The sequence below is a fragment of the Megachile rotundata genome, chromosome 8 (assembly GCF_050947335.1).
Source record: "Megachile rotundata isolate GNS110a chromosome 8, iyMegRotu1, whole genome shotgun sequence".
Taxonomy (NCBI): domain Eukaryota; kingdom Metazoa; phylum Arthropoda; class Insecta; order Hymenoptera; family Megachilidae; genus Megachile; species Megachile rotundata.
The window spans coordinates 9,397,806-9,420,154 of record NC_134990.1 but is presented as its reverse complement, the minus strand read 5'-3'; the positions used below and the strand labels follow the sequence as shown (position 1 = coordinate 9,420,154).

Below are 22,349 nucleotides of genomic sequence, written 5' to 3'. Positions count from 1 at the left end.
CCCCAAGAAGATTTAAAAAATTCCCAAAATTGACGAAGTTACCTCTAGGGGATTTTTTTCAAAACGCGGTACAAACGAACCCTTTGAGGTACAAACGAAAGTAAAGGTGGTACAAACCTCTAGAGACGAAGAGGAAACAGCACCCCCAACAAGATTTGAAAAATTCCAAAAATTGACGAAGTTACCTCTAGGGGAATTTTTTTCAAAAGGCGGTACAAACGAACCCTTTGAGGTACAAACGAAAGTAAAGGTGGTACAAACCTCTAGAGACGAATAGGAAACAGCACCCCCAAGAAGATTTAAAAAATTCCCAAAATTGACGAAGTTACCTCTAGGGGATTTTTTTCAAAACGCGGTACAAACGAACCCTTTGAGGTACAAACGAAAGTAAAGGTGGTACAAACCTCTAGAGACGAATAGGAAACAGCACCCCCAAGAAGATTTAAAAAATTCCCAAAATTGACGAAGTTACCTCTAGGGGATTTTTTTCAAAACGCGGTACAAACGAACCCTTTGAGGTACAAACGAAAGTAAAGGTGGTACAAACCTCTAGAGACGAATAGGAAACAGCACCCCCAAGAAGATTTAAAAAATTCCCAAAATTGACGAAGTTACCTCTAGGGGATTTTTTTCAAAACGCGGTACAAACGAACCCTTTGAGGTACAAACGAAAGTAAAGGTGGTACAAACCTCTAGAGACGAAGAGGAAACAGCACCCCCAAGAAGATTTGAAAAATTCCAAAAATTGACGAAGTTACCTCTAGGGGAATTTTTTTCAAAAGGCGGTACAAACGAACCCTTTGAGGTACAAACGAAAGTAAAGGTGGTACAAACCTCTAGAGACGAATAGGAAACAGCACCCCCAAGAAGATTTCAAAAATTCCCAAAATTGACGAAGTTACCTCTAGGGGATTTTTTTCAAAACGCGGTACAAACGAACCCTTTGAGGTACAAACGAAAGTAAAGGTGGTACAAACCTCTAGAGACGAAGAGGAAACAGCATCCCCAAGAAGATTTGAAAAATTCCAAAAATTGACGAAGTTACCTCTAGGGGATTTTTTTCAAAACGCGGTACAAACGAACCCTTTGAGGTACAAACGAAAGTAAAGGTGGTACAAACCTCTAGAGACGAAGAGGAAACAGCACCCCCAAGAAGATTTGAAAAATTCCCAAAATTGACGAAGTTACCTCTAGGGGATTTTTTTCAAAACGCGGTACAAACGAACCCTTTGAGGTACAAACGAATGTGAGGGTGGTACAAACGGGTACAAACGACTAGGAATCAGCACCCGCAAGAAGATTTGGAATATCTCAAGAAATGGCGAAGTTACCCCTTGGGGGTACTTCCGAAAGGCGGTACAAACGCACCCCTTGGGGTACAAACAAATGTGAGGGTGGTACAAACGGGTACAAACGACTAGGAATCAGCACGCGCAAGAAGATTTGGAATATCTCAAAAAATGGCGAAGTTACCCCTTGGACGTACTTTCAAAACGCGGTATAAACGCACCCCTTGGGGTACAAACGAAAGTGAGGGTGGTACAAACCTCTACGGACGTCCCTTTTTATGATGGCTTTGAAAGAATTAAAAAATGTTAAAGTGGGGTGCTGGGGTATTTTTCACCCCCTAGTAACTTTTCACCCCTTGGGGTACAAACGAAAACAAAGGTGGTACAAACGGGTACAAACGATGCTAAATACGATGCAATTGAAAGAAATAAAATTTTTGAAAGTCGGGTGCTAAGTTCAGGTAGGTGTTTATAAGGTATTGTCGGTGCATTCATATTTATTATCGTTGTAATTTTCGCCTGGGTAAAACTAATTTAACAAAAATTTTATTTACATTACGATCGCGTGAAATTGACGCACATCCGTAGAGATAGGTATACCACATAGCAAATTTCAATATTTCAAAGCTTTTGAAGAAAATAGACTTCAATACTTACCTCGTTCAACGGATAAAAGTCCGTACAAGATAAAATAAAAATTTGAACGGTTTTTGCAATTTTTTTAAGAAAATTCGAAGTGCGTCACAATGACGCATCTTGTAAACCTAGTATTAAGGCTAATACTGGCTTACTGTAGGTTTAGAAGAAAATATCTATGAATCTACTGGTCTAGAAATCTATCTGCTTCTAACTGTGAATATCTATGAATGTGGAGAACTAGAGATATAGTGATCTGTACATATGACTATCTCTGACTATATTAATCCAGAAATATGTAGATCTCTAACTGTGAATGTCAATGGACCTATTGATCTTGAAATCTATCTGTCTCTAACTGTGAATAGCTATGAATGTGGAGAATTAGAGATACAGTGATCTGTACATATGACTATCTCTGACTATATTAATCCAGAAATATGTAGATCTCTAACTGTGAATGTCAATGGACCTACTGATCTTGAAATCTATCTGTCTCTAACTGTGAATAGCTTTGAATGTGGAGAATTAGAGATGTAGTGATGTGTGCATATGACTATCTCTGACTATATTAATCCAGAAATATGTAGGTCTCTAATTATGAATGTCAATGGATCTACTGATCTTGAAATCTATCTGTCTCTAACTGTGAATAACTATGAATGTGGAGAATTAGAGATATAGTGATCTGTACATATGACTATCTCTGACTATATTAGTCCAGAAATATGTAGATCTCATACTGTGGTCGTCAATGAACTGATCTAGAAATCTATAGATGCCTAACTGTGATTGTAAAGAATGTAAAGAATGTGAATGTAAAGAATCTATTTATCTATCTATCTATGTATCTATCTATCTATCTATCTATCTATCTATCTATCTACCTATCCACCTATCTATCTATCTATCTATCATCTACATTAATCTAATAAAAAGAGATCCACAAACATGAAAACTCTTAAACGTATTGATCCAAAAATACTCCCAAACTGAATCACCTTTCCACCCCACACTTCATATTGATCGAGAACACACGTTACGATCCCCACATGCTACAATCTCGATCGTGATCATAAAAATACCCAGGAGCTTTCGTCGATGAACATAAAGAACAGGCACGAATAAATTTCGATCGAAGGAAGGACGATGGAAAAAGAGTCTGCAGGAATCTTCCTTGAATATTCAATCAAGCAAACCTTCACAGCGTGGAAAGCGGAGAGCCTCGTGACACGGATGACACGTACACACAGGAAGCGCTAAGAAAGGATTGCAAAGCGAGCGACGAAGATAAAGATAAACGACGGGAAGAGGGAAAATGAGCCGAGGTGGTTAACCTGGAGAGAATCAAGTACGGATTGATGTGGAAGTCCGGGACATGCTGACATTTTTTTGGAAAAATACGGTGTAAGAGGGCGACAGGGTGAATAAGAGGTGATAAAATGGAGAATGTGTGGGTTTCTAAATTTTCCAATTGTCTAATTTTTCAATTTTCCTATTTCTCAATTTTTCAATTTCTCAATTTTCCAATTTCTCAATTTTCCAATTTCTCAATTTTCCAATTTCTCAATTTTCCAATTTCTCAATTTTCCAATTTCTCAATTTTCCAATTTTCCTATTTCTCAATTTTCCTATTTCTCAATTTTCCAATTTCTCAATTTTCCAATTTCTCAATTTTCCAATTTCTCAATTTTCCAATTTCTCAATTTTCCAATTTCTCAATTTTCCAATTTCTCAATTTTCCAATTTCTCAATTTTCCAATTTTCCAATTTTCCAATTTTCCAATTTACCAATTTTCTAATTTTCAAAACCCCAAATTTCCAATTTCTAAATTTTCCAATTTTCCAATTTACCAATTTTCTAATTTTGAAAACCCCAAATTTCTGATTTCTAAATTTTCCAATTTTCTAATTTTCCAATTTTCCAATTTCCAAATTTCCAAATTCACCAATTTTCAAATTTTGTAATTTAAAGGTGTAACATACAAGAATATAAATTTGTTAATATTTTTATTTATGATACTGTGAACACTCTTTAGGGGTAAAATTATTTTTGGATAATTATATTTATAATACCACGAATGCAATAAATTTTATTTAAGGATTCAGGAATACAATAAATTATATTCAATATTTGCATATGTAAAATAACAAGTGTTGTTCAAAAATGAACAGCGTAGAATTTAAGCAGCAGAAATGCTCTTTGAAAAGCGTCACAACGTAAACAAGATGATATTCACGTCAGCATAAAACAAGAAACGACCTTATTTTCGTAACGACCATAATTCTCAAGAAACACGTTTCTCTTCAGAATAAAAACAGTAATAATAACGCATCGAGTAAGTTATTAAAAAATATAAATATTAATAAATAAATGAATAGGTAAAAATTTGAACAAGGAGGATTCAAAGCGTAAACACGATTTTGTTCGTTTTTTTGTGCCAGGGAACTCGTTTGTCGTTAAAAATTCTAAAAATGTAACGTTTCCACGGAAAAACTACCCTCGTTTTGAAAGCGCGAAGTGGAGCAAGGGTTAAATTCCACTTAGCCCGGCGAGTTTGAAAAAAGTCGCATATTTTCGGTGACCCGAAGGAGAATAACGAGACGCGAGTTGGATAAGGTGAATTTAACTCTGGACGAACAATTTTCTGGAAAACGATGAGCTATCGAGGAACGAAGGGATAGCTGCATTTAGAGATGCATCCTTCTAACTTTTGTCCCATTAAATGCTCTCTTAAATTCATTCTCAGCCAGCTTGCCTCGAAACCCGGGATTTATGCAAAATTCCCTTTACCTTTTCCCTTATCGTCTACCTCTTGTCGTAGAATAACAGGTATTCAACGGTTTTCGTTTTGTGGTTAATGTACTTAGGATTGCTTAATTTTAGTGGAAAATTTGGATATTTTATAAGTATTTTAAAATTGGAAAATTTTTCAATTCTTTCACTTTTTAAATTTCTAATTTTTCATATATCTTAATTTTCTAATTTTCTAGTTTTCCAATTTTCCCATTTTACAATTTCCAAATTTATTAACTTTCTAATTTTCAAAATCCCAAATTTCCAATTTCTAAATTTTCTAATTTTCCAATTTCCAAATTTTCCAAATTTAACAATTTTCCCATTTTCCAATCTTCCAATTCCCAAATTTACCAGTTTTCCCATTTTCCAATCTTCCAATTTTCTAATTTTCTAATTTCTAAATTCTAAATTTACCAATTTTTCCAATTTTCTAATTTTCCAATTTCCAAATTTAACAATTTTCCCATTTTCCAATATTTCAATTTCTAAATTTACCAGTTTTCCCATTTTCCAATCTTCCAATTTTCTAATTTTCCAATTTCTAAATTCTAAATTTACCAATTTCTCCAATTTCCAATTTTCCCAATTTTCTAATTTTCTAATTTTCTAAATCCTAAATTTCTAATTTCTAAATTTTCCAGTTTTCCACTTTTTCAATCTTTTTATTTCTAATTTCTAAATTTTCCAATTTTCCAATTTCTAAATTTTCCAATTTTCCAAATTTACCAGTTTTCCCATTTTCCAATCTTCCAATTTCCAAATTTACCAATTTTCCCATTTTCCAATTTCTAAATTCTAAATTTACCAATTTTTCCAATTTTCTAATTTACGAAACCCCAAATTTCCAATTTCTAAATTTTCCAGTTTTCCACTTCTCCAATTTTCTTATTTCCAATTTCTAAATTTTCCAATTTTTTAATTTTCTAATTTCCTTATTTCCAATTTCTAAATTTTCTAATTTCTAATTTCCAATTTTCAATTTCTAAATTTTCTAATTTTCCAGTTTTCCAATTTACCAATTTTCTAATTTTCAAAACCCCAAACTTCCAATTTTTTAAATTTTCTAATTTTTCACTTTTCCAATTTCCAAATTTACCAATTCTCTAATTTCCGAAATTACCAATTTTTTAATTTTCAAAACACCAAATTTCCAATTTCTAAATTTTCTAATTTTCCAGTTTTCCAATTTACCAATTTTCTAATTTTCAAAACCCCAAATTTCCAATCCCTTAATTTTCAAAACCCTAAATTTCGAAATTTTCAATTTTCTACTTTCACAATTTCCAAATTTTTCAAATTTCATGTATATGACGTATATTAAGTATATTAAATATAGTAGATGTATAAAATATATTAAATACATCACAAAAGCCATGAAAAGTTGTTTAAACATTTAACATCAAATAATTCAAGTAATAATAGAATAAAAAAATAAGAATATTTAATAAACAGAGAAAATGTACATAAATAAAACAATAATTTGTAATAAAACAATGATTTGGAAAGTAAAATAAAATAACTAATCTGAAAGATTTGAAGATATCTGAAGGATTAAAATACAAAGTGGTATGTGTGTTTCTAACAATATATGACTTAAACTGCATTTACAAGAGAACTTCCTAATGGTGGCAAAGTTTACCTGAGTAAGCAACTGAAAATCGATCCGACATCCCTCATGAAAGATACATCGTGAACACGGCAACATCTATCAAGCCCTATTTAATACTTCAACGATAGATAAACTCCAAAATGACTTGTAGATATACCGTAGAGAACGAATTTGCTGTGTGTGCTCTATGTATATACATAACTAATTCAGCTAATTAGATAAGAGCAAACTTTGATTAAGTTAAACACTGAAACGAAACATAATGAGGAGTTTGTGTTGGACTTTTAAGATTGATATAGTAGTTTGAAATGTAAATCGGGAGAATATAAATGGATCAAATTTTAGACTTATATTTCAAATTTTCATATTTTCTAATTTCTCAGTTCTCAATTTTTCTTTGTATTTTCAAATTTTTTCTTTTTTACATTGTTAAATTTTCACATTTTCTGATTTTTGTATTTACACTTTTTTGTATATTTCAGTTTTCAATTGTGCAATTTTTGTTATTTTCAGATTTTCATATTTTTTTTTTCACACTGTCCAATTTTCTGATTTTCATATTTTGTGATTTCACGCTGTCGGAAATTCTCTATTTCCATGTTTCCACATTTCTCCAATTTTTGCATTCATAAAATTTACAATTTTCACGTTCTCAAATTTGAAATATTTCAACTTTCAAATCGTCCAATTTCAAGGTTTCTAAATTTAGAAATTTTTTTAAATGATTCCACCCTTTCAAAGTGAATCTCCTTTTAACAAAGTTAATATTGTTTCATTTATTTGTGCTAATAATACTACGAACAAATTGTTTACAATAAAGTGTACTAAACATGTACACAGTATACACCTATATAGATTGACGATTCGATATAAGTGAAAATACGATCTAAGCAAGCACTCGACATGTTTCCGTTCCGACTATTCTATTCAACAAAACACCAATCAACGTACAAATTGTACAATATAAACGAAAGTGTAGGACCAGGAGATTCACTTATATCGAATACTTACCACATTTTTGAGGTAACGCGTCCTATTCAAAGCAGCGATACGAAATTTGGCGAATAAGCGCAAGCAAGTAAACTGGTCAGTGGTAGAAAATCGAATAGCCAAGTCAAGCCCCCAGGAGGATTAATTTAAGGACTAGATAAATCATTCTGCTATCTCGGCAACCACGACAAAAAAACATTTATCTTCCGGCTAACCTGGCCGGAAGCGGTACATACTCTACAAAAGTCGCGGTTATAATCTGTGTTGATCATTAACCGTAAAAAAGGATGCAGGAATTGTTAAAGTAGTGTCACTCGGAATAACAATTAAATGAACTATTTAATTAACTCTCAGCACTCGTATATCAAGTATGACAAGATTCTCTTAACAAGTGCATTAGAATAAAATTTTTCATTATTACATTTTTACCAAAGACATACTTAAACTTTGATAATTTACTTTCTTCGAAAATTCACAAAATATGTAATTTCCAAATGTTCCAATATCGTGTATCAGTGCAAAGAGGTGCCCCATGGTGCCTAAACTTGGCGTTACCTTTTATTTACATGTAACGTACTTTTGTGGGATTTAATACTCTTAGAGAACGTGGTGAAGGCAAAAAAGTGCGAATGAAAACATATGAAAAGGATGATTGAATTGAAACGGTGAGCGAGTGAGCCAGTAGAGTGAGCCTATAGTGGCGCTACGTAAACGATGACATTCGCGAAACTATAGTGGACCGTCATACAGAGAGCTATCCGCGAAAGCCACTATAGTGCCTAAGAGGTTAATATTGCAAGACATTGAATTTCGCAAGGTTTGTGCATCGGAAAGTATTGAAACTTTGCAAATATTTAAGTTTGCGTCGATTCTTGCATTTCGAAATATTGATCCATGCAAATATTTTCATTCGCTAAATTTTATAATGGCGAAGTATTCAATTTTGCAAGGTTTGTGCATCAGAAAATATGGAAACCTTGCAAATATTTAAGTTTGCCTCGACTTTTGAATTTTAAACTACTGAACCCTGCAAATATATTTGTAAAATTTAATAGTAACAAAGTACTGAATTTTTGCAAGGATTGATGACTAAAATATAGTAAACAATTAAATTTGCAATAGGGTATTTGCATAATAGGGTGTTGAATTTTGCGAGGTTTGTGGACATTTGCGAATTGTGCGATTTAAGCAAGATTTTTTCCTTGTACAAGATTTAACTCTTTGTCCTCTGATCTATTTGTGATGTGCGTCAGAGCTAATCACAATTACAATTTATGCATGACTTTCATGAGAATGTATTAGTATCGTGAGTTTTATCAGTTTGTTGAATTTTGGTTAATAAATTAAACAGCAGTGAAAAATAGTGTTAGGATTAGCTTCAGGAAAATAAACTGCAGTGCTGAGGTGAACGGAAAATACTTTAATAATATAAAAATGTCTTTACAAAATGCGCGGTGCTTCGTAGACGAAGGTAAAACTGTAACTGTAGGACAAAGCATCGTGATGCGTGTTCGGACGCGCATAGCGCAGTTCATTTGTTTTGTCCGTTACTTCCAACACTCCCCCTCAAAACAAGGATGTACGCTTATCGCTGATGTATACAATGTTTCGCTAATTAATTACTACAACGCATTTATTTACAATGTCGATCGTTATACATAAAAGACGCGGTACATTTCTGATGACGCGGGCCGGTTAAACCTTTTGTTAATACGTCCGCGATCTGATCGTTTGACGCTTTGTAAAAAACTTTTATTTCGCCGTCCTTTAATTTTTCTCTTACAAAGTGGTGTCTAATGTCTATATGTTTCGAACGGCTATGAAAAGTTGGGTTTTTGGCCAATTCGATAGTACTCTGATTGTCGTTGAATATCGGTACATGTTTCTGCTTAAAAATTCCTATGGCCTTTAAAAAACTTTGCAGATGCACTGCTTCTTTCGTCGATTCCGACAATGCCATGTACTCCGCTTCCATCGTGGAAAGCGCAACCGTGCGTTGTTTTCGCGATTCCCAGCTTACAGGTCCGCTGTTTAACAAAAATATAAATCCGGTGTATGACCTTCGATCGTGCAAACTCGACCCCCAATCGGCGTCTACGTAACCCCTTAATATACCGTCGCCTTTTTGGAATCGTATCCCGCGATCAATTGTTCCTTTTAAGTAACGTAGTACGCGTTTTGCCGCGATACAATGTTGTCGGTCGTAGCACGAATTAAATTGGCTGAGACTGCTGGCCGCATGAGCTATGTCGGGGCGTGTGGCCGTAGCCAAGTACATAAGGGATCCGACGAGTTCCCTGTACGGAAAATTTTTAACGTCGGCGCTTTGTTTTTCGCATTTGGTTAGTTTCTGGGAAGGATCAATCGGTGACGTCACGGGATTCGAATTTAACATGCCGAATTTTTCTAAAACTCTTTTCGTGTACGCGCTTTGCCGCATTTTTATTTCCGTACCGTTGTGCTCAAATTCGATACCCAAACAATGTCCGATCTTCCCTAAATCCGTCATTTCGAATTTTTGCATGAGTTGTTTCTTAATGCGTTCTAACCATTTAAAATCTTTCGCGGCTATTACTATATCGTCTACATATACGGCAAGAACGAGAAATTGCTCCCCCTTTCGCAATATATACACGCATGGATCAGCATGGAGGGGGACGAAATCCATGTTTCGCAATTCTTCGTCGAGGCGTTTATTCCATTGCCTACCCGCTTGTTTCAAACCGTATAAAGCCTTTTTTATTTTACATACTTTATCGCCGCTCGATAATTCGTTTAGCATTTTTCGCGCCTTATCACTATATTCTACGGGTCCGTCCGATATGATGTCGCGCAACGCGTCAGGGAGAATGTCCGGAATCGTCATGAAAATATCTTTATCGACTTCTCCATTCAAGTACGCAGTTGACACGTCCAATTGATGGACTTGCATATCGTATTCGACGGCTAGAGCTATTATCAATCGTATCGAGCTCAATCTCGTAACGGGCGCGTGCGTTTCTTCGTAATCTAAGCCCGGGCGCTGAGCAAAACCGCGTGCGACTAAACGCGCCTTCCTCCGCGTCACCTGTCCGTCGGTGTTTATTTTGTCGCGGAGAACCATGCGACACCCAATGACTTCGCGATCACGAGGGCGTTCAACGATCTCCCATACGTCGTTCTTTAACATCGCCGCTATTTCTTCCCGAATCGCGACACGCCACTCCGTTTTATCCGGGCCGGAAAGCGCGGTTTGCAGCGGTATCTCGGCCATACCAGCTGATTCCGTCGGATGCGAAGATACGGCGTCTTCGAATAATTCGTTCTCTCCTTCAGATTGAGAATCACTTTGAATATCGTTTTGAGTTTCGACCGTACCGCGTACTTTTCTCGGCCTACCACGGCTCCCGGTCCGGATAATTCGTGGCCTACCTACCCGGTACCTGACTTCGTTCACGCGTGTCGGAATAGAATCGGACTGTTGCGAAGGATTTATGGGCACTTCAACGATACTATTCTCGCGATCGATTGTTTGACTATCGTTTCTCAACTGATCCCTGCTTTCCATGACTTTCGAGGTTGTTTTATCATTTTGAATATCTATCTCTACATTATTGTCGGAATACGAATTCTCGTTACTCGCTCGCTCTTCGCAATTTATTTTCAGTGGCCCTTTTAACGTCTCGTCTGCCGATTTTACATCTCGAGATATATCGACGCGGTTCTCGTCGGGAAGCCATATTCTAAAACCCTTTGTTTCATCCGAATAACCGAGGAATATTCCCTCTTGCGCGCGCGGTTCGAATTTCGACTTTTGACGGTCTCGAACTCGGGTTATGACCTTCGAACCAAAAACCTTGAAATACGACGCGTCCGGTACTTTATGTGTCCATCGATAATAAGCGTTGTCGCCGTCGAGAGCGCGAGACGGTAGTCTATTACGCGTATAATTCGCGTTCGCTATCGCCTCAGCCCAAAATCGCTTCGACAGTCCCGCCTGGAGAAGTAAACATCGCGCCGTTTCAACTAATGTTCGATTTTTACGCTCGGCTACACCGTTTTGTTGAGGCGTGTGCGTTACGGTCAGTCGTCTTTTAATGCCGCACGAATTTAGGTATTCGTTAAACTCATTACTGAGAAACTCGCGACCATTATCAGACTGCAAATACTTTATTCGCGCGCCTGTTTGATTTTCAGCGAAATTTTTAAACTTTTTAAAAACAGATAACGCTTCGCTCTTTTGTTTCAAGAAAAAGACTTCGCACCATCGCGTATAATCATCGATGAATAATATAAAATATTTCGCGCCGCCGATCGATTCGACGCTCATCGGTCCGCATATATCGGTATGAACTATCTCGAGAACACCTACGGCACGGTTCGAACTTTTTGGGAACGGTAATCTTGTCATTTTTGATCGCAAACAGATTTCGCAAGTAGGTAGTTTTTCGTCTTTTCCGAAGGAAACGCCGCGTATACTTTTATCGCGATTTATTTTTCGCAAACTTTCCTCGTTAACGTGACCGAGACGCCGATGCCACAATTCCATATCATTTGCCGTTTTTAAATTTGCATCGCTCACAAAAAACGCGGATTGTGCATAATATAAATTATCGCGTCGGTCAGCGGTGAAAATTGTTTCCCCGTCGGGCGCAAACACGGTGGCGTTATGCTTTCTAAACAGAACACTGCATCCCTTATCGGTAATTTTCGCGACCGACATAAGGTTCATACGAAGGTCGGGAACGAACAACGCGTCGCGGAGTTCTATAGTTTTTCGCGAATTCGAGTCTTTTATGGATAATCGCACTGTACCTTGACCTTCCACCTGTGTTGATGCGCTGCTAGCGAGGTTTAACGTATCGCACGTTGACGTTTTCATCTCGACGAAAGAAGACGCGTCGCCGCTCATGTGGGATGAACAGCCGCTGTCGAGACACCATTTCCCTTCTGTACCCTTTTCGCGAATGCGTTGGTCGGCCTGAAAAGCGACTTCCTTCGCTCCTGGTGCACTGCTACTGGAAAAATCTTCTTTAGCCATTCCTGCAGTTGACTGCCGTTGCCCGCGGAACAGTCCGCGGCATTCCGAAACTCGATGTCCTATCTTTTTACAGCGGAAACAACGTAGTTTTTCCTTCGCGTTTTTATTCGGCTCTTCTGTTGCGGTATCATGGCGCTTCCATTGCGCTGTGTTTGACCTGTCCGGCTTGGTCGATTTTCTTACCCACATCGCGCTATCACTCGACTCTTTTGCTTTATCGGTTCGCGCAGCGCTCTCTTCTAAAATTTTTATTTTAAGCGCTTCGGGCGTCGGATATTCATCTCGGGATTCGATGGCCACCCGAAAATTTTCAAACGAACCGGGTAAACTGTACAGCAGAAGAACGGCGAGCATATCCGGGTTGATTTTAACCTCCATGTCTTCTAATTTGTCGACCGCGTCAAAGAAAGAGTTCATATGCGATCTCACGTCGTCGCCTTCTGCCATTTTTCGCAAAGCAAGCTGCTTCAATAGCGTCGCTTTTCGCGCCGGACCTTTCGACTGGTAAATACCTTCTAATTTCTTCCAGATCTCGTTCGATGTCTTGCAATTTTTAATTTGTTTAATTTCGGACGGGCTAATTGCTAATATCAAATCGGATCTTGCCTTTGCGTCCGCTTCGTCCCATTGTGTTGCCGCTTCGCCCTGAGTTACGTCGGGTCGTATTTTATTGCCATTAACGTACTTCCAGTTGTCGTTTTTTATCAGTAGAGCTTCCACTTGAATTTTCCACGTGTCGTAATTGTCTTTTCCGAGTGGTTCGATGCGCACTGAAGTTGAGGAACTCATCTTGACAAAAACTTTAACTTTTCACAACTTTTCACACTCACTGCACTATCGCGAATTAAATTCGTCGTACTAAAAAATGTTCGTTTAATTTTCCACACGCGACCAGAATGTGTCTGGGCCCATAACCTGTTAGGATTAGCTTCAGGAAAATAAACTGCAGTGCTGAGGTGAACGGAAAATACTTTAATAATATAAAAATGTCTTTACAAAATGCGCGGTGCTTCGTAGACGAAGGTAAAACTGTAACTGTAGGACAAAGCATCGTGATGCGTGTTCGGACGCGCATAGCGCAGTTCATTTGTTTTGTCCGTTACTTCCAACAAATAGGTATGCTACTCAAGAATGACATTCAAAGCGTTTCTAACCGTTCGAACGTTTCTCCAGAGATCTCGAATCAATCTACCGTATCCCGCATTTCCCACGCGTCCTTGAAAAGCCGGCTTTTTATTTCGCCGCGGTAATGATTCTCGGTGGATGGGTTTACGCCTAACTGCACGTGCATAGTAAAGCAGCAAGCTTCGTTAAGACGGATCCGCGAAATGCAACCCCCGAGGGAACCAGAGGGTTGCGGCTCCATTGAAATCCGCCCCTGAATCCCAGCTACTCTCAATAGCGTCACGACAGGGATTTAACCGGTGAAAACCGATCGAATTGGAACCTTCGTCCCCTTTAAATCGATCCGACAAATAAAAAGCTCCTGCTACATGTGTTTAGACCAGAATTTACTCTTTATCTGTTTCTTCTTCGTGCCTGGATTCTTGTGTTTGCTTTACGATTGGTGCACAATTCATGCTGAAAGAGGATTATTCCTTTGTTTTGTGTGCTTTTGATACACCTTGAAACAATTGTGGAGGGTGTGTTTGGATATCTGGGGTTGTAGTGGTTTATTTGTGTAGTTGACAGTGGATTTTATTGGGTTTTTGGAAAGTTAGAAGTGTGATATTTCATATGTGGCTTTATGTGGTGTTGGTGTGGGTTTATATTGAGATATAAATTATATGCTGTGTTAAAGTCTTAACCATACTTCAAATTTTGCAACGTCAAAATTTAATATGGTAAAGGTTCAGGAATTTTTAAATTTAGAATTGCGAAATTAGGGAATTGAGAAACTAGGGAATTTGGAAACTGGGGAACTGGGAAATTAAGTAATTTTGGTGATTGGGGAATTGGGAAATTAGGGATTTGGGAAATTAAGGAATTAGGAAATTAGGGAATTGGGAAATTAGGGAATTGGGAAATTAGGGAATTGGGAAATTAAGTAATTTTGGTGATTAGGGAATTGGGAAATTAGAGAATTGGGATATTAGGGATTTGGGAAATTAGGAAATTGGGAAATTAGGAAATTGGGAAATTAAGGAATTGGGAAATTAGGGAATTTGGAAATTGGGGAATTTGGAAATTAAGTAATTTTGGTGATTAGGGAATTGGGAAATTAGAGAATTGGGAAATTAGGGATTTGGGAAATTAGGAAATTGGGAAATTAGGGAATTGGGAAATTAGGGAATTTGGAAATTAAGTAATTTTGGTGATTAGGGAATTGGGAAATTAGAGAATTGGGAAATTAGGGATTTGGGAAATTAGGGAATTAGGAAATTAGGGAATTGGGAAACTAGGGAACTGGACAATTAAGTAATTTTGGTGATTTAAGAATTATCAAATTTACAACCCTTCTATTAAATTTTCACTTAACTATCCTTCATCCTTTTTGGTTCCAGATGTGCTCAGAGTTCAGAACCCGAAACGGTAAGAGTTCAAGAAAATAACTTGCCTTTCAGCATATCTACCCCCAACATAGGTGAGTGTTTTGATTACTTTCAATATAAAAGACATATCTTTTGCATGAAAATATTACAATGCAATATTTCATACAATATAATCTATTTCATACTATATTGCTATAATCAGCAAGTTTAATTATGAATTTACTAGGATATCAATAAGCCAATATTTAATTCAACAAGTCAGTTTGCAATTTCCGCTAATTATTAACTACCGATTGCATTAATCAATTAGTAAATCTATTTAGTTGCTAATTACCGACCACGTTCATCAGTCAGTTAACGTAGTTAATTATTAACTACTGACAAGGTTAATCAGTCAGTTGCGTAGCAATTCGCTGGGTCAATCAATTAGCAAGTTTAATTAGTTACTAAATTCTAACTACATAACTAGGTAAACATTTATTACTTAAAATGTTACTTTTGTCACTATTAAATACTCCCAGAATAATTGTTTTATTTAGATTTAAGTAAAATTGTATAAGTTTGGGTTATGTCTGAATGTAAAATAACCATGGTTATTCGTTATGTTGTAAATTGTGTGCCATTGTGTTGTCATTGCGAAGGCAGCGATAAGTTTTGTAGCGCAGAGCGAAGAAAGAGCGAGCGAGATAACATTTGTAAATTTCTGAGAAGCGATGCCTAGCTGGCGATCTCCTTGCGAGCACAGGGGCGCTTCGGCGAACCTGGGGCCGTTTAAGCCACGGCTAGGGGAGGTGCTGTATGCATCGCCCTGAGGGTGGTATGACCCTGAGAGGGAGATGACGAACGTCTCCGGTAGTGAGGGACAGTGGACGGAGAACCACTTGGTTGTTCTCCGGGACCTTTAGGCTGGTCCAGGAGTAAAGTCGCTATGGTAGATAAGGGTAGTATTCGGGAAAAGTCAGAAAGGCCCGAGCGTGTTGCGAACATTGCTTGGGCGAGGCCCGAATATTCATTATTAACTTGTCGGTTGTAGAAGTTAGAAGCTATCTGCTCGTTCTTGCAAGAAATAGAAACTACATCGAAAAATCGATTATATTTTCTAATGTTGTATTGTTCGACGATAAACGAATACATTTGCGTTCTATATGTATTATTATAACTTCAATCTCTAATTTGTATTTAAATGATTTATATACATAAAGTAATTAACTAATCCCGATTCTGTTTCTTTTTTCATTCTTATTTTATCAGCAAACTAGGCAAACATTATTTAATCTTACGAAAATCGAGAAAATGCACGTGAATCAAACAACACAATAAATCCCATATTTCCAACTTTGGAACTACTAAACGTTCGCGTATCGCACGTTCACTGATTAATTTACGCTACAGTCTGCCGATTTCTGGATATCAAAGTAGGATTCGGGTCAGAGGCACATTACAACTCTCCGATGAAGTTATCATGGTTCCGATATGGATATTTCATGCTGATTCCCCGGTTTGCTTTGTCCCCCATTCGCCCAAGCAGCATTATAATAACTTAATAACCTAGTGACTAACTCGGCTGCAAACGTAAAACGGGACGGCGTCACGTTACAATGCGAAACGAACCTCGACGATTACACGTATTCAATATTTAATTGAGTTCATTTGGTCCCGTTGTTTCGCCAATCTTACCTAAGCCCTCGTTTTCGTCTTGCTTCGTTCGCATTGCATCGACACAATGAAGACAATGGCGGCAACGTTGCAAAGACGAATTAAACTATCATCTTGCGTACCAAATGAATGATTTTTCAAAGGGAAATTATTAAGGGAAGTTAATGATATAGAAGAGTTGATGCACCAGGTGCCTGAGAATTCGAATATTTATTTCGACCCACCGTAAACATAATAGGTGGAATAAGAGATGCACGGATTTTAAAGTTGTCACAAACAAATAGAATTTGTAATTTGGAAATATCGAAATTGTCAAGTATCGAAACTCTTGAAAAATTCCCAATTATTGACTTCCCTACCCTATTTCATCTTTCATCCCTGCGAGGAAATACCAGAGTCCTATAATCCCTGTATCGCTCCCATCCACAAAGAAGTACAATAAATACAATATCAAAGGAATAACGCAACAATTGGCAGTATCGGTAAAAGCAATTTTGATCGAGTACCATTTGACAAGAGTTTACGGTGCTCTGAAATCTTTGTCCGAAGTCGCGAAATAATGAGAAAAAGGGCGACGCGAAGCGTGGAATGTGTTGATATAGAGAAAGGGGACGCGTGTTTCGTAATTACAGAGAGCTTTTTTTTATCGCAATGAAAGGCTGCAACGGTCAAAAAGATCCTTGGTAAAAAGAGAAGCTCGAATTATAGAGGGAATCGAGTTTGATGGAAGGACAAAGTGGTGTCGTATGCGATATAACGTAATGGAACACATTGTATCGAAGAGCTCTCAAGAGGCGAACGCAGCTGCTGGATATTCAGATTAATCGACGGGATGGATCGTCATTCGAAAATACCTTCTTAAGCTGTAGAGACAAGATAAGCTTATTTTGCCTTAAGAGTTTCGTATAGCGCCGGAAATAATTAGGGGATCGTGTATCTTACTCGATAATATACCGTCAATTAATTGCGATCTTCTAATTAAGGGATATACATGTCTTTCGTGTATTACAACCCTTCTTTACCGTTGCTTTCGACTCGTTACCGCTTTTTTATCGACGTTATTACTGTTTGGTTTATGCACCGGAAATGGGGATTTCTGATTGAGGAAATCCGTCAAAGGGAGTTTTGCGATAACGCGATGCAGGAAATAAGAGTAACGCACGATATGCAGTTAAAATTTTTAGTTTAAAGTGAATGTACTCGAAATTGCAGGACGTTCGTGGAATGATACTGTGACTTGAAATTTGCTTCTTGGAGTAAATAGAATTAAAGTTTGAAGTTTATGAAATATAAACGCAAATGTATATTATAGTATAATAGCATAATAAAATGATGTTATAATGTAATTAAATAACGAGAAAATGTAATTAAATAGTAAAATAATATTGCAGTGTAAGTTAATAATAAAATAATGTAATAAAATAACGGGAATGTTAAAAAACACTACTGCGCGTTACCGATGGCATGGTCCGTGTCAATCGGAACGGTTCGGCAGACTTCGGTAATTCTCGGCGCGCGAGTCGGTCGCCAGTGACAGTACGCGGCGTTAGTGTATGTTTGAAAATCAAATAGTGGGCGTGCAGTGCATATTGTTAATAAACTATAATTAAATAACAGAGTCGTGGAATTCATTTCTAAATCCCAACATAAGCATAATATAGTTGTATACAATTCATATTTTACCTGAAAGAGTTCGTCATATAATATATTAATATATTATGTTTTTACTCGACGTTGCATTTGAAAATTGTTTTCCTAGGAAAACATTCGATATTTTATTGAAAGAATTTAATACATAAAATAGTTAACAAATTAATTGGAGTTAATAATAAAAATATATGTCAAATAATTACTTGACATATATTTCACTTACCTTACATGTTGAAGTTAGGTTTATATTTACATATGAAGTAACATTAACATTTTTAAATTACATATGAAGTAACATTAACATTTTTAAATTACATATGAAGTAACATTAACATTTTTAAATTACATATGAAGTAACATTAACATTTTTAAATTACATATGAAGTAACACTAACACTTTTAAATTACATATGAAGTAACACTAACATTTTTAAATTACATATGAAGTAACATTAACTTTTTTAAATTACATATGAAGTAACACTAACATTTTTAAATTACATATGAAGTAACATTAACATTTTTAAATTACATATGAAGTAACACTAACATTTTTAATTTACATATGAAGTAACATTAACATTTTTAAATTACATATGAAGTAACACTAACATTTTTAATTTACATATGAAGTACCAATTGTCATTTTTAAATTACATATGAAGTAACATTAACATTTTTAAATTACATATGAACTTCCAATTGCCATTTTTAAATTACATATGAAGTACCAATTGCCATTTTTAAATTACATATGAAGTACCAATTGTCATTTTTAAATTACATATGAAGTACCAATTGCCATTTTTAAATTACATATGAAGTACCAATTGCCATTTTTAAATTACATATGAAGTACCAATTGCTATTTTTAATCCAACGAAGACATCAGCCATCTCGCACGAAAAAGAAAGAAATGAAAATTAGTAAACTCGATTTTAACAGACTAGTTTAAAAATGGTCAAAAATACTACGTGATCGTTTCTATAGCTCGTCTTTAAATCGAGACGTGCGATATTCGTGTCGCGAACAAGTTAGAAATGACTCGTTTGCCAGCTTATAATTGGTACGTGTCGAACTAATACCCGGATAGCCTGGATACCGGATACACAGACTCTAGGAATATTTGGTTTTGGCTCACGCTACCAACCTGTCCCCAGCTTCTTGGCCCGCAGCACTGCAGCGGCATTAATTACCACACGTATATCCTGCCTTGGATATTCTCCTACTTATCTTTATACACTGGCTATGTGTTGCTAGAGATACAAAATAAATTTTTATTTTTATGGGACAAATTTTGTAAATTTATATATTTTTTATATTTCTAATTTCTGGATCTTTAAGTTTCAGATTTGCGAGTATTTAAATATTCAAACTCTCAAATTTATACATTTTTGAGTTTATAAATTTATTTTTCAATTTAGCAGTTTTAAATTTTTTAATTCTATAATTTTCAAATTCAAAAATTTCCTACATTTCCTAAATTGTCATAATTTAAAAAATTCCCCCAAATTGACAAATTCTCAAAATTCCTAAAATTTACAAAATTTCCAACATTTCTAGAATTTTCACGATTTAAAAAATTCCCCAAAATTGACAAATTCTCAAAATTCCTAAAATTTATAAAATTTCCAACAATTCCTGAGTTTTCATGATTTTAAAAATTCCCCAAAATTGACTTCTCAAAATTTCTGAAATTTACAAAATTTACATTTTAAAAATTTTCACGATTTCAAAAACCCCAAAAATCGACAAATTCTCAAAATTCTTAAAATTTACAACATTTCTACAATTTTCATGATTTCAAAAATCTCCCAAAATTAAAAAATTCTCAGAATTCCTAAAATTTACAAATTTCCAACAATTTCAAAACTTTCATGACTTCAGAAATTCTCCAAAATTTACAAATTTTCAAAATTCCAAAAATTCCCCAAAATTTACAAGTTCTCATACTTCCAAAAATTCCTAAAAATTTGCAAATTCTCAAAATTCCAAAAATTCCTAAAAATTTACAAATTCTCAAAATTCCAAAAATTCCTAAAAATTTACAAATTTCCAACATTTGCAAAACATTTACACCTGAAAAATCCCCAAAATTTGCAAATCCCTAAAATTCCTAAAACTTCAAAAAACTGGCAATTTAGAAATTTGCAAACCAATATATTCCAGAATTTGCAAGTTTGGCAAAATCCTGATTACTCCAAATAATCAAACTACAGTCATCCCAGAAAATTGACCGCCCCAAAAAACTGCAAAGCAGTATTCGAATTGTCATTTCGAATAATTAGAGAAAAATAAAGAGCAAAGTGAAAGATAATGGAGGAAACGAAGCGCGTGCTCTCTTTCTCTGTTCGCCGCAGCGTTAGGCATGAAAAATGTAGAAGAACGGTAATCGAAATGGAATGATAAACGAGTGGCAAACGGCCGAGTTTCAGCGTGAAATTATTTCGACGAAGGAAAGAAAGAAAAGTGAAAAAGAGGGTCGACGCTCGTCGAAGCCTCCAATTAATAATATGTTCGCCAACTGTCACACGCACTTGAATGTTTATTCGTGCTGTGCATTGGTGTTTGTCGGTGTGCCTCACATTTTCGTTAAATTTCTATCAGGTCGATAAAGCTCGTTTTTCACTCCATAACAACGCGAATTCATTTTAGTAATTTTTGGCGAGTGCGGTTCAGAGACTCCTATTTGTATGGATTTTATTTTTTTAATACCGTGAATATGACAGTAATGAAATAGGGAATAACTGCGTTAATTTATTAAGAGATTTTTTTTAGTTTGGTTGCTGATATTTAAATTATGTTTTGATGTGGTGGTAAGTTTTTTGTTTGTATTTTGGGGAGTTTTAGAGTTGGAAGATTGAATATTGGTACATATATGTAATTGCGGTAGTTTTAGAAATGAGACAATTTTGGAAATTTGGGATATTAGAGAAACTCTTTTTTAAGTTTAAGAGTTAGGGTTGTATTAATATTGAGAAACTTATGAATTTGGAAGTTTAATATATTTAATAATTTTGAGAATTGAATATTTGCAAATTTTGTGTAATTGTTGTGATTTTGGAAATTAGAAAATTTTTGAAATTTGGGAAATTCAACAAATATCTTCTTAAGCATTGTTTATAAAATGTATCAATATTGAGAAACTTATGAATTTGGAAATGTGATATATTTAATAATTTTGAGAAGCGAATATTTGGGAATTTTGTGTAATTGTTGTGATTTTTGAAATTAAAAAATTTTGGAAATTTGAGAAATTCAAACAAGTTTTTCTGAAGTATTGTTTGAAGTTGCATCAACATTGAGAAACTTGTAAATTTGGAAATTTGATATATTTAATAATTTTGAGAAATGAATATTTGGAAACTTTGTGCAACTTTGAAAATTTGAGAAACTTGTCAATTTGGAAATTTAATAAATTCCATAATATGGGAAATGAATATGTCCAAATTTTGGAAATTTTAAAAACTTTGAAAATTCGACAAAATTGGAAAAATGTTGAATTTTGAAACTTGAAAATTTAAGAATATGGGAGTGCGAAAATGTCGAATTTGAAAATTTAGAAATTTGCAAATTTTGAGACTAAAAATTCTATGAGTTTAAGGATTCGAAAATTCGACAATTTGGTATTTAGAAATTTGTAAATTTATAAATTTGACTATTTGCTATTTAGAAAATTAGAAATTCGATAATTTGGTATTTAGAAATTCTTAAATTTAGAAATTTGACTATTTGCTATTTAGAAATTTAGAAATTCGACAATTTGGTCTTTAGAAATTTGTAAATTTATAAATTTGACTATTTGCTATTTAGAAATTTAAAAATTCGATAATTTGATATTTAGAAATTTGTAAATGTGTCTATTTGCTATTTGGAAAATTAGAAATTCGATAATTTAGTATTTAGAAATTCTTAAATTTAGAAATTTGACTATTTGCTATTTAGAAATTTAGAAATTCGACAATTTGGTATTTAGAAATTTGTAAATTTATAAATGTGTCTATTTGGTATTTAGAAATTCATAAATTTATAAATTCGACAATTTGGTTTTTAAAAATTTTGAAATTTGGCAATTTGGTATTTAGAAATTTGAAAACCTAAAAATTTGAATTTATCAATCTTTGCAAATTGTAAAATTTGTAAATTTCAAAAATCCAATAACCTTAGAAAAGTGCTGTTTTAAAAAAATGTTGAAATGTACAAAATT

The 22,349-nt window shown here is 35.1% G+C and overlaps 1 protein-coding gene across 5 annotated transcripts in view; it reads left to right on the top strand.

Moving 5' to 3' along the window:
* Positions 1–22,349, top strand: part of LOC100877990 (dipeptidase 1) — a 414,301-nt gene that overhangs the window by 112,560 nt on the left and 279,392 nt on the right. For 4 of the 5 annotated variants that reach the window (XM_076534710.1, XM_076534708.1, XM_076534714.1 and 1 more), the window contains exon 2: positions 14,849–14,928. Coding sequence is in view for 1 of the 5 variants with exons in the window: in XM_076534715.1 (XP_076390830.1) it covers positions 14,849–14,876 (28 nt within the window). In the remaining 4 variants the exon portion in view is untranslated. The remainder of the gene's footprint in view (positions 1–14,848; positions 14,929–22,349) is intronic. The other variant, XM_076534715.1, reaches the window with a different exon arrangement.